The sequence below is a fragment of the Nematolebias whitei genome, chromosome 9, assembly GCF_014905685.2.
Source record: "Nematolebias whitei isolate Nwh7 chromosome 9, NemWhi1, whole genome shotgun sequence".
NCBI classification, from domain to species: Eukaryota; Metazoa; Chordata; class Actinopteri; order Cyprinodontiformes; family Rivulidae; genus Nematolebias; species Nematolebias whitei.
Window position 1 is genome coordinate 43,031,726 of NC_056506.1, and position 13,629 is coordinate 43,045,354.

Below are 13,629 nucleotides of genomic sequence, written 5' to 3' on the forward strand. Positions count from 1 at the left end.
TGGATTGTTGACAAACTCAGCCAACAAGTTATTCCATTGTTTCAAGATTTGTGTAGTTTTCCAAAGAGCTGCAGAGCAGTGAACACAGACTTGCTGAAATGAAACTGATGGTTATTAAGACTGATGTATTTTTCTGAGCTTAATACAATTTTTCTTTTTGTCATCTCACAGAAACGAGCCAAAGGCCAAGTGTTTTTTGACAAAGTGTGTGACCACCTAAACCTACTGGAGAAGGACTACTTTGGCATCACGTACCGAGACGTAGAGAATCAAAAGGTAAAGAAAAGAAAATGTTCACTTTAATATACGGGTACTTGCTTTTAGGTGAAATTACATTAATATTGACCAGACAGAGTGTCGTGTACACTTCATCACCCCAGTTTCAAGGTCTGTCAGAAATCAAGGTCAATGTTAAACCATTGTTTTTGCTTGTCCATAGGCCTGTCGCGATAAATGATAAATCAACTAATCGCATGATAAATGAAAATTATCAACCTCATTTTCATTTATCGGCTTTATTGTTTCTTCATGTCTCTCTCTTTCTACTGGACACTGGATGTCAAAAGGCTCAACTCCAGTGCTCTTCATTGACTCCTCCCTTTCTCTTTTCTCTTTAAAATCTGTTTTAACCATCCAAAAATCGCGTTTTTAGATTGTTAAAAGCAGCTAAGCTGAGAAGCTAAGCTACAAGTTAACAGGTCGACCTCGGGGAAAAAAACTCTGTCTTGTCAAAGCTCCAAAATTCACAGTTGAAACACGTGCTTTTGTGTAAAAATTTGTTTTTCCTCTACAAAAAGAAGCTGAGAACTGGTTTACAAATTTTTTTATTAAAAGCTCTGTGACAAATGCTATGCTAAGGAGCTCAAACCACACCGAGCGTCCGCCATTTTTAGAACCGAATAAAGGAAGGAGAGACGGCCCATGTCACGTCAAGGGGCCTTCCTCCCATTTTTCTTAAAGAGACACGCTGTTTGCTCCCTCACTATCCATACTTCGGTTCAGACAGTCTTATACTGTCATCCAGTGGTCAAAACAACTTCAAAAGTGGTCAAAATAATTACTAATTATTGTAAAATTTCAAACAATATTATCGTTTATCACAATAATTTCTGAGACAATTAATCGCCCAGCAACATTTGTTATTGTGACAGGCCTACTTGTCCAGTCTGTAACCTCTGATTTGCCAAGATAAGTTTAATAAAACTTAATGCACATTTGTGCCACAACTACCTGTCTAAGACTATAATGTCAAGGTCACAAATCAAGGTCAAATGTTAGGCATGGTCTTTGCTACTCTGGCCCATTTCTATAGATTCTTGTATGCCTGTATAATAGTTGTTGTTGTTTTTTTGTTTTTTTTTGTTTTTTTTTTTTTTTGGGGGGGGGGTGTAAGTATTGTTATTGTTTTTATTTATTTATTTATTTTTTTTACATAGAACAACATAAAACCATAAAATCATCCCCTCCCACACCGGATCAGTCAAAGAACAATATTGCCTCTACAATAGTTTGTCAACAGGCATATAATGTGCCATATGCAATACTTTTTAGGTGATGCTACTAACCCTAACCACCCATTATTTAAAGCTATATTTAACTAATTGTCTGGCATTTAATACCTTGTAAAGACAACTCTCTAAATAAATGTTCTTCTTAGTGATTTGCTCTTAAATTGACAAGGACAGTTTCTTGTCTTGATTGTTTGTGCAGAATTGGTTGGACCCGACCAAAGAGATGAAGAAGCAGATCAGAAGTAAGTGCAATAATTCAAGTAAACAGCCGTAGTAATAGTAGCGAAAATCAACATTGCAGTAAATTCACTTTGTTTTTAAATTTCAGCTGGTCCCTGGAACTTCTCTTTCAATGTGAAGTTTTACCCCCCAGACCCCTCACAGTTGACTGAAGACATCACGAGGTGAGTCGAAGTATATTTATGTGTTTGTTTGCAGATTTTTGCCCAAGTACTTAAAGAATGTTTGCGTAAAACATGAACCCTGGTGCAGTTAAATTGTAACACCTGCACTCAAATCTTGATTTTAATTATTTTTTGCCATTTTATGTAGGAGTTATGATAATAACAATCAAGCAGGGATATCGGAATATATTTAAGTCTTTTATTTGGCATCTTTTGAGCTAATATGAAAGTAAATTTGGGAATAAATAGACAAGAAAGAATATGAAGACCCTAAAACCTTTAAAGCCCCATAAAGAAAATTTTCACCATAGACTTGATAACTTCTGTTTCCTCCTTCCTGCAGGTACTACCTGTGCTTGCAGCTAAGAGATGATATAGTTTCGGGTCGCCTGCCTTGCTCGTTCGCCACCCACACGCTGCTGGGCTCGTACACGGTGCAGTCAGAACTCGGAGACTACGATCCTGAAGAAATGGGCAGCGATTACATCAGCGAACTGCGCCTCGCACCCAACCAGACCAAAGAACTTGAGGAGAAGGTCATGGAGCTCCACAAGACATACAAGTTAGTGTTCGTTAGATCGAGAATGCAGTTGTGGAACTGAAGATTGGGGGTTACCCATTCAGTTTTCATTTTGTGCTTAAAACAAAATGGTAACTGAACGCTTGGTTTCTGTCCCTGATATAGAAATTAAAGGGATTTAAGGAGGTTTATGCAACATTTGTTGGTGCTGATGTAATCACAGATGTGATACTGGTTCCGCTGATTAAACCAGATCATGGAAAACGTCCTAAAATAGTTTAGCGGAAGAAAATGTCAAGTTGGGGTTTTGCAGCTGTAGTTTGTGTTTCAGACGTCGAATTACGATTGAACAGTTTCAGTTCATCGTGTCTAACTGGTGCATGTTTAAAACGTGGATTATTAATCTGCTTTAAAAGGTTGTTTCTGTTTATATACCCAGCATGTCTGATTTTTATTTGAGCCCTCTGTTTTTCCTGGATCAGAATGTGTAATTTGTTCTGTTTGGTCCAGAAGATTGAAGGTGTACAGATATAAATCTCTTTGACGACAATCTGTTTTAAAAACAGGTGCACTTGTGGTACCCAGTGGAGCTTCAGCTAAAAGCCCCCAAAGATGGTTCTGTTATTCCAGAGAACCATCTGTGTACATAAAATCTGGATTTTTATTTTATTATTTATTTTTTTTATTTGCAAGTAGACTTTGTTGGGAAATTTTAAATGAAAGTATCTGTTTGTGTCTGAATTATGATTTAGGGGGATGACACCAGCTGAAGCAGAGATGCATTTCCTGGAAAATGCCAAAAAGCTATCCATGTATGGCGTTGACCTTCATCACGCTAAGGTAACAAACTGATTACAACTTGTTAATGTTGCATACATTTCTTAAAAAGTTTATTTTAATAAGTTATATTTGTTTGCACTACACCCAGGCTAGGTGATGAAAAACGTCCACAACTTCTTCCTGAAATATAATTGTTTACTAAAACTTTCCTAAAACTACATTTTAAGAAAGTCAGTTTTAAGAATTACTATGTCTTCGTTAAAAACAGACAAATTACAAATTACTCTGCCTGCTTGGTAACTAAAGCTTCATTAGCATATACAACCAAGAAATGTGAGGATGAATTAATTTATGTTCCAAAAAGCTGACATGTTTTTGTTTTTTTAAGTTAACAAACATGTAACAGAGCAGCTTCTCCAATTGTAAGTTTAACTTTAAAGTTTTGCCAGAATCGATCAAAATGAAATTAATTTTATTACATTCACAGAACAAAAAACTGAACATGAATCACTAATTAAAATTTTGACTTGACTAGAAAAGTCTGATTTTTGCACAGGGGAGTTCAAAGTTTGTCAGTAGGAAATTAATTTCAACATGTTTTAGGAACTTAACAAATTACCTTATTGCTATTATTTTGCAAATACAGTAATCCCTCGTTTATCACGTGGCTTAAGTGAAAAACCGCGAAGTAGGATATATATATATATATATATATATATATATATATATATATATATAATATATATTGTGTGTGTGTATAAACCCTTCCCACACTCTTGCAATTTTCTAAACAATGTTTCTAAACTCTAAAGCTCTAAAAGAGCACAGAATGTCATGATTTCAGCTCCCTGCCTGTCTGCTCTTAGCCACTTGCAAGCGTTCTTGGCCACGCCCACTTCTCCGCTGTGCACGAACAGCTGATCAGCTGCAGGAGGAAGCTTTTTCTGCAGCTGTGGGCTGCACAATAGTAAAACAACAAGTGAAATATAAAGAAGCAAATCCAGCTAGTGAATGTTTCATAGCCATTCCTGTTTGAAGCACAAATTAACACAACCACATCTCTGCACACATTCTGCTGCATCTCTGGACTATATATGACATTTCTGCAGATTTAGCCTGAATGACTGAGAACCATAGATATACACACAAAGAGCAACATCTCAGACATACAATAATAAAAATGTATTTTCAGAAAAACTAAATATATGTATTGATTGATTACTTAATTTACAAAATCTATGTGACCTCCCCCAACCCCTGTATGAGTACACACCAGTGATGGGCTAGGCCTTCAGTGGTGTCCTCCCTACGTTTTTTCTCTTAATACCATCATGATTATAGTCGAAATATGATTGGATAAGAGCCCGATATAAACTTGTGCTACTAGAAGCTGCATAACTGTGAAAAAAGCTATGAAATGAAGTCGTTTCAGAATAATATTAATAAACAGAAATAATATACTGAAAATGTAAGTTAGTGATTGTGATTGTGTTTAGGCCAGCAGAAAAGGCTTTGCAGGCCCTGCCGGCCCATCATTGTTACAGAATACAGAAAAATCTCCAAAACCTTACTCACAATGTTTTGTTTATCTAATTTTTCCTTCATAACAAACTAATTGCCACTTTTAGCTTCAAACACGACAGAAAATTAGATTTTTTTCTTACAGTTTTTTCATGTTTCAAGGTGGAGAGATTTCTGAAAGGTAGGTAGTATTTAAAGGAGGAGAACCTGAGACAGTGAGTTTTAGTCAATTGTTATAAGAATTTTTTTGTTGTTTTTGATAAAACAAGCCTTTGGGTTATCAGGGAAACATTTTCTTTTTAGCACTAAATCACAGTTGGAGCACTCCACATCCTCAAACCCGGGAACGATTTTGGCAGAACGCTTAATTTCCTCACAAAGCATGCTGATGTGTTGAGCAAATGAATGTGAAGATGCACGCACAGCACTACCACTCTGCCTCATCTTTCTTGGTCATTATTGTAGCCTGTTTCAAGTTGTTCATCTTTGTACTAAAACTGTGCATGAAGAGCATCTTTGCACAAAATAATGTTTGATTCAGGAACTTGCATATGCTTGTTTTCATTAGAGAAAGTAAAAAAAAACGGAGTTATGCTGTTTTGTTTGCAGAACATGCCAGCTGCCTGTACAGACTCGTAAATGCACTTTCCCAAAAAATATTTTATTTCCTTTCATTTTGTAAAATATGTAGATATAAATCCAGTGTAACAGATATTTTAACATTTTACCCTTACGCATCGATAGAGCAATAACTGTTAAAGTTTTGTAAAAACTTTATTGTAAAATTGTGTCAGACTGTGCAGTGAAGAGCCTGCTCATGATCTGTGAGCTTTTGAAGAAGAACTCAAAATTGGAAACCATTTTGCTAGAGGTTGTGTTATTGATGCATTGCATCCCAAAATATACAATTTATTAAATAATGCATTGTCTGTTTACTTAATTTTGTCTTTGTGCCAAAATATTTATTTTAACAGTCATGCAAATTATAAAATGGGTACTTTTTGCATCTTCTGTATGAGATCTTAAACATATTTCACTCATGCAGTTGCTTCCCACCAAATACCGCCACTTCACAAACATCATGGCTGCTCAGTGATGCCTCGGTTTAACATGCTGCTCCGCTGCATCTTTTCATCGCCGTCTCTGTGGGTTTGTAGATCTGGAGCCCAGCTTGACTTGTTGGTTGGGTTTTGTTCCATCGGCATCATACGCGCCATCAGGGTACTGGCAGGAAAGAGAGAGCCAGAGAGCCGTCACCATAAAAAAAGAAAATTACGCTCATCAGTCTCTGATAAAAATCGCTTATCAAAAGTGCTTTGAAAGTCAAAACGAGCCTAGATGTGAGCGATGGGGAGGATATTGCCCTCCCAGATCTGAATAGAAGAGATGACAGAGATGAGGAAGCAGCTTTGATCAAACTGAATAGGCATCGATGCACAATGTTGCTTCTGTGAGTCATAGTTTTGGTACACAAGAAAATATGTACATATCAGAAGAGCATCCTCTTTTGTCTTCTCTCCTCTCTCATTAAATGCAAAAGTTGGTAGGGAATCTCTATGAAAGCTTGGCTCCAGCTGAGGGAGAGGTAAGAGGCTGCTTTCCATGTGCTTTACATCACCTCAGTGAGTGTTTTTTCTACATGTGCATGGTTAAAAATAGTGTTGTCATTTTCAACATCCCATTTATCGCTTCGGACTGTTTTTCTGCTTTGAACCAGTGCTTTGGTTTCACCCGGTCATTTCACGCTTTGTGCAGTGAAGAGCATAATTTTCCCTAAACTTCACTGTTGCTTTTGTCAAATGACACTCCTCTCAGTGATTAATCAGCATCACCACTGTGTGCATCGAGGAGATTAGAGATTTCATTGTCTTTCTGCCTGCTCGCTTGTGTTATCATCACAAAACTTTATTTGAATTTCTACTTTGTTCTGCTGTGCCTGACCACCTCCTGTAGAAACCGAAGAGTTTATCCAAGTTTGTGCATTTTAGATTAAAGAAAATAAGAATGGCGTTGTAGTTTGTGATTTTTTTTTTTTTTAATTAGTTTAAAGTTTTTTAAGTTGTGAGGAAATAAAGTTAATTTCTTGTCATTTCTTGCTGTGTGTTGTTTTCAGGACTCTGAGGCTGTGGAGATAATGCTAGGAGTTTGTGCAAGTGGCCTCCTCATCTATAGAGACCGGTTGCGGATTAACAGATTTGCCTGGCCCAAAATCCTCAAAATCTCCTACAAGAGGAACAACTTTTATATCAAAATCCGTCCTGGTGAGGTAAGGACAGTAACAGTCATGTTATATTTGTTGTGATTAAGGATGCACGACATTGGATTTTTTTTCCGATATTCCTATATGTTAAAACTTATTTGGCTGATTTTTCCCTAGACCTACTTACAGAGACTACATAGCTTTCTCTGCTGTGGAATTAAAATAGTGCATTATTCTGCATGGTCTTGGTCAATTTGGCCTGCTACCAAATGCAGATGCCAAAAGAGGGGCTGAAAATGATGAAACACTTCAACTTGGATTATGTTTAGTGTCAAATTTATTCATGACATTTACTCTTAACACAAACGTTAAGACACTCGATGAGTGCAAGTGCAGCGACAAGTGAAAAGTGCTTAAGTCCTAGTGCATTAATAGATGCACTTGACAGTTTCTTTAATGACAAATTTACTTAAAACAGAAGCCTTTTATATCTGTGAGTTGTTTTGATGGTATGGCCGATATTTAACTTTATCGCTAATATTGGCAGATACCGATACCATGCCGATAATATCGTGCATCCCTAGTTGTGCTCATACAGATCAGGGATTTTATTTGTATTCAGCTGCAGAAAGCTGTTTTTTTATTTAAAAAATGCTTGTTTTGAAGGCGGATGTTTTCATTATTCTTTTTGTTTTGTACAGTTTGTCATAATTCAGTGTATCATTTTGTATTTTTGATAAATATATTTTTGTTGGAAATATTTGATTCCACTGTTAACACCACATCAGTGATGTCACCTCTTCAAATGAAAAGCACTTGTGTGTTTCATCTGACAGAAAGTTTGTTTGTAAGATTATTATTATTATTTTTTTTTATTCTTTCTTGAAACAACATGCAACAACAGCACAGTCAGCGTTATTTTCAAATAAAATCCACTACATTTTGTTCCAAGTACATAACTGGTTCATGCTGACTCTAAACATTGAACACTGGATCTTAACTTTTGTTCTTTTTCATGTCGAGATGAAAAAAATGATCAGACTCCCGAAGTTACACTCCAATAATAACACAAGAATATATCTTTGACTGAACTGCAGTTTATTATTCAGCACTATTTGGCTGTCAAATCCATCTTTCATCTGGGTTTGCTCTGCAGAGTGGGCAGCTTTTTATGTAAGAAAGATTAAATATTGAACTGGAACACTGAATTTGGAGATGGATGAATGATTTATGTTAAGATCTAAGGCAAAAATAGCAGAGCACCGCAACGCAGATTGTTTAAAAATTGATAGTGCTAGAATAATTTCTGTATATTAAAGGGTTAAAATAAAAAGATGGATGAAACTCAGCATTATCTTTGTGTTGCAGTTTGAGCAGTTTGAAAGTACGATTGGTTTCAAACTCCCAAACCATCGCGCTGCCAAAAGACTATGGAAGGTCTGCGTGGAGCACCACACCTTCTTCAGGTAAAAAGATTTAAGATTACTTTTATTTCTGACTGGGGAAGGTTAATTACATAAAATGCATACTATGTTTTAATTATAATAAAATGACAGATTCAGCAAAGTCAAATCATCCCCATGGTACTTCTTTGGCATTATGCAATTATGCAGTCATGCCAGCGTTGCAGTTCACTACTGTACTTGTTTTTTTTTTCTTTCTGGGAAACGGGGGCAGTGTTAAGGCTGTTAGTAGTAGTATGTACATCACAGAGTTGCTGCTTTAAGCAAAAATTGGTCTTTTGAGTCATTTTGAGTAGCAAATCCAGTCTTGGGTCTCCCTGAAGACGATTCAGACGAGTAGGAGGTTTAGTGCTTGACTTAGCTTTGGTTTTATTCCTAGTTTGTTTAATGAGCATGTTTGTAACTTGTTACAGGCTCGTGTCTCCAGAGGCTCCCCCCAAAAAGTTCCTCAGCCTTGGCTCCAAGTTTCGTTACAGCGGCAGAACACAGGCTCAGACTCGTAGCGCCAGCGCTCAGATCGCCAGGCCGGCCCCGCTTTTCGAGCGCTCCTCCAGCAAACGCTACAACATGTCCCGCAGCTTAGATGGGGGTAAGAAACCATCCATCCATTTTCTTTACCCGTTTATTCCATTTTGGGTCACGGGGGTCGCTGGTGCCCATGTCCAGCAGTCACTGTGCGAGGGGCGGGGTACACCCTGGACGGGTCGCAAGTCCATCACAGGGCCACATAGAGACAAACGAGACGAACAACCATTCACTCTCTCACTCACACCTAGGGACAATTTAGAGTTACCAATCAGCCTAACATGCATGTTTTTGGTCTGTGGGAGGAAACCGGAGTACCCGGAGAAAACCCACGCATGCACGGAGAGAACATGCAAACTCCACCCAGAAAGGCCCCCGGCCGGGATTTGAACTGCGGCGACCTGCTTGCTGAGAGGCGGCAGCGCTACCAACTGCACCACCGTGCTGCACAAATCAGTTCACTTCAGTTTATATACATAGCACAAAAGCCACTTTGCCATTGGTAAGTGCGACTCCACTCAGCTCTCGACTTATCAGTGCTTCTCAGGTGTAGGTGTTCTCTTTCATAGCATTCATTTTGTGTCTCACATTGGAAACTCCCTCGGTGTAACCTCATCAGAAGCTCCTATTACGCTACACCAGCCAGGATTGGCTGAAAGTAAGCTTGTCGGTGTCAAGGAGGGCAGGAGCCCTCCCCCTAGCTCGAGGTACTGTGTCACTCTCGGGGCTTATCTAAACTGTCCATAAACTCGTGCGCAAGCTCGGTCGCTGGGCGCTTTGCTACTCAGAGACCCAGGATTACAACAGTAACCTAAAGATTTGTCACTGACTTGTTTACCCGCTCTGTGGGGGTCAGTGCAAAGTGGGCGGGATCGTAACTGATCATTGTGTTCGAGCCACTCCGCCCGCTGTGGTCCTTACTCGCCCTGTAATCGAACTTCAATTTCTTTAGCTTATCCCAGCACTGTTTATAAGTCCGTGTGTATTCATGTTGCACTATCATCTCCGATATCTCTCTGTAAATGCGCTCGTTTCTTGTGTTGCCATCTGTCAACACGGTGAGAAAGTGGAGGTTCAGATGTAGTTTGCAGTTTTGCTGGGCGGGTCATCCAGTGACGTAGCTTCGCTGGCCAGTCAACAGCTGCTCTCTGCCTACGTCAAAATCGTTACCTCAGAGCAGTTCGTTTGAAACCTCAAGCAAGATGATCCCATAAACCTGGCTGAGTGGAGGTGGGTACCGGCAGCGGGCAGGCCCTTAACTGGTGTGGTGTGGTGCAGAGCCCATGAGAGTTGAGACAGAGGCAAAGCACCATAATTCACAACTAAAATCATCTCAGGGCACTGTACAAAAACGTAAAATGCCCTTTATGAAAAGTTGTCTTTCTGAGGAAGCCAGCCAATTGTGTTGAATCTTCACTTTGTCGCAATCTCACTTCCTAAACAAGCACATTGGTGACAGTGGAAAGGAATGACTCCCGTCTAACAGGAAGAAATCAGAACCAGGCTCTTCATGGGCGGCCATCTGCCTTGACTGGCTTGGGTGGCTAAGCACCATCTAAGCTATTAAACTCTTCACGATTTTGTTTGTTTGTAAAATCCTTTGTTGAAAATGCAAATTAGTTTTTTTGTTTGTTTGTATGTTTGTTTTTCTTGTAAACGCTGACAAAGCCACAATGGCTATCATAACAACCGTGTTCAAAAATTAATCAAACCCTTTTATTCGGCTGCTCTCCTTTTTCACAGAAATTCAAAACAAACATATGGTGTTTATAAAATGTCACAAAATAAGGTCCGCCTCGTTCGTCTTTGTCTTCTGGTGTTTCAGCTCCTATAATGGAGAACCACGAGACTCCTGCCAAGGACGGCAGCGTTGACGGGGCACAGAAAGTCATTGCCAAAGAGGACATCATCACCACGGTAACGACAGAGAGAAAGGCAGAGGAGGAGAAGGCGGAGCAGGAGGAGACACCAGAACCTGCTCCCACAACACCACTCAGACATGACACAAAGGTAAACTGCTGGCCCACCTCTTCAATGCAGACATTTGAAATAATCCCATTTTGACTCTTGGTTTTCGTTCAGTTGTCAAGTGAAAGAGTCAGATGAAGGTGCTATGGTTGCCTTTTTAAGCATTTATTTATTTTTGTTTTTTGTTTTCTTATTAAACCTCTTTATGGCTGATGTGAATTTCCCAGTCGCTGCAGTAGACAGGCCTTTGTGCTTCTCATCTTGTGTTCGCTTTACTAATCAGCTTTTCTTTTCTTGTCCTTCCATCGACCCCACACTTTACTCGTGTGTGCTCATGCATTCTCCCCTTCTTCCCCTTCGCTTCTCTCCATTTGCACACACATCATCTCCTCGTTGACATTTCCTTCCATCAGCGCACCCCTCATCTGTACACACATGACCCCCTCCGCAACGAGCTTTCACTCCCCTCATCTCCCGTCTCATCAAATAAAGTACGGCGCAGGCGCAGGGAGAGCGCACGCAAGCGGGCCTCATCTGTTAGCCCAGTCAAGAGCGGCACCAGTTGCCGCCGGCGGCAAGCCCGCGCCGAACACAAAGCCGCCCTGTTGAAGGAGCAGGCGCTGCTGCTGTCAGCCCGCAGGCAGAGGCTGGAGCAGGGGAAGCGACACGGCGGCACTCTCTTCTCTTTCTCCTTGCACCTTCCCGACCTGTCCTCCATCCTAGACGAGGACGGGTACATCACCTTCCCTGATCTGTCCGAGATGCGCTTCCTCCCTGAGTGCGCGCATCACTTCCTCCCCATAAAATCACCGTCACTCATCCCTTGCTTCCTCTTCATCTTCTTCTTCCTGCTCTCTACTTCCTTCTCCGTCCCCTACGCCCTCACCCTCTCCTTCCCACTGGCGCTGTGCCTCTGCTACCTGGAGCCCAAGGCAGCCTCCCTGACCGCCTCCATAGCCCAGAGCTACCATGACCATGACAGTTCAGAGGAAGAGGAGGTGTGTGTGTGTACGCCTGTATGTTCCAGTACCCACCTCTGGCTCAGCCGATCCATTATACTTGTTAACTTGCTGTCCTGTAACTGTTTCACCAGTTAAAGACGACCTGGAGACAGTGTCCCAGTGTCTCAGTCTCCTACTTTCAGAACCTCATCTCTGCCCAGTCACAAGCTCATCTTGTGGAAATCATCCTCATCATCATCACAAGTCACAGTCGAACCTGCAAGTTTCATCGTTTCATGCCTGATTGGCCTTTTCACCCCAAATGAGGGGGTTAGACACAAATAGTTGGTTTTAGCAGCATGGGCGTCAAATTAAATTTTTTCAGCATCACAGATAATTTATTATAATGTATCTAGAATAAAGAATAAAGCTATCTTCATTTAGAAATTAATCCTTCACTAAATTCATGGCTTTGTGCCTAACCCATCTCCTTGTTGACCCATCATGTCCATATTTTACCTACAACTGTTCAAACAGGGTTTAGCCACATCAGCTGCATGTAAACTCTTCCATATTTATCTTTGCACTCAGTCTCTCTGCATTGCTGACTGACTCAACCAGAGCTGCACAAATGAAAATGAATCATTTAAATCAAATTGCTGCTAAAAGAGAGGAGTGACGAGACATTTTTCCACCAAGCAGCTCACTTTTGGATGATCTGTGTGAGACGTAACGCTCTGTGATGCAGTGAGACTGACGACTAAATGCATCCACATCACCCACAGTGTTGACATGCACGAAGAGGAGGGGGAGGGCCTGAAAGTCAGGTTACTGTTCGGCCACAAAAATCATCAGATTTTAACGAAGCTTGTCCTGCAGATGTGAAGAAATGTACATCTGGCAGCCTTTCCAAATTCATAACAAACCCGTTTAAATGTCAGTGACCGACTGATGGTTTCAACTTCCTCTGAGTCTGTTTTGCTTATTTGATCTTATTCTTTGCTTTTTATCTTTCTGTTGTCTCTCAGATCTTACCTGTACTGTTGTCTGATCGTGTTTAGCTTACAGTTCCAACAGTCAAAGCATCTCCATTTGTCCCATTTGTGGTTATGATGATTATTCTTGATAAGAATTTTATTTTTTAAATTTGTCTAATGTTTAAATATTGGGACCTTCTTGTTTTTCTTACTTGCAACTCGGATTGTTTTGGTTTGGTCTGCAAATGCAGACTGACAGCGAGCAAACAGACTTTGCCTTTGATGGAGAGATAACTGCTACAGAGGTTTGTACATCAATAACTAAACATTATTTCAGACAAAGAAATGGAAAAGGCTCATTGTCACTGAAATATTATGAAGCGTGTGTGAATCCAAAGTACTGCATGTCATGCATGTAAATTATTTGGTTTTGCACGTTTAGTTCTTATTTTGTGGTGTTTTTTTTATTTATTTGACTGTAAAACACCTTTTTTTTTCAATATCTTCCCGTTTCAAAAAGTTTTTTGCTAGTTTTATTACAATCAACACAATAAATATTTCATATAATATGAACTTCATTTTTTTAAATTTTGACAAAATTAGTCTTCACACTAAAAGCCCTTAATTTCACAGATTAATGTGTAAAATAATCTTAGCAGGCAATTACCACGTTAATTATTTTGTTTCTTTGTTGTTAAAAAACAACCTCTGGCATAGGAGGGTTTTACATTTGTGCACGACTATTTTATTACAAAAATGGTTGCAGGATGAAATTTGACTGCAGACTCTGGGGAATTGTTCCTTTTGAAACGAGAACAG

General features: G+C 39.7%; 1 protein-coding gene across 1 annotated transcript in view; it reads left to right on the plus strand.

Moving 5' to 3' along the window:
- The window catches only part of epb41l3b (erythrocyte membrane protein band 4.1-like 3b), a 54,869-nt gene that overhangs the window by 22,829 nt on the left and 18,411 nt on the right, over positions 1-13,629 (plus strand). Inside the window, exons 4-14 of the mRNA XM_037682378.1 lie at positions 172-276; positions 1,711-1,753; positions 1,840-1,915; positions 2,259-2,477; positions 3,188-3,275; positions 6,850-7,002; positions 8,305-8,402; positions 8,813-8,988; positions 10,750-10,934; positions 11,306-11,890; positions 13,062-13,115. Coding sequence (XP_037538306.1) covers positions 172-276; positions 1,711-1,753; positions 1,840-1,915; positions 2,259-2,477; positions 3,188-3,275; positions 6,850-7,002; positions 8,305-8,402; positions 8,813-8,988; positions 10,750-10,934; positions 11,306-11,890; positions 13,062-13,115 — 1,782 coding nt within the window. The remainder of the gene's footprint in view (positions 1-171; positions 277-1,710; positions 1,754-1,839; positions 1,916-2,258; positions 2,478-3,187; positions 3,276-6,849; positions 7,003-8,304; positions 8,403-8,812; positions 8,989-10,749; positions 10,935-11,305; positions 11,891-13,061; positions 13,116-13,629) is intronic.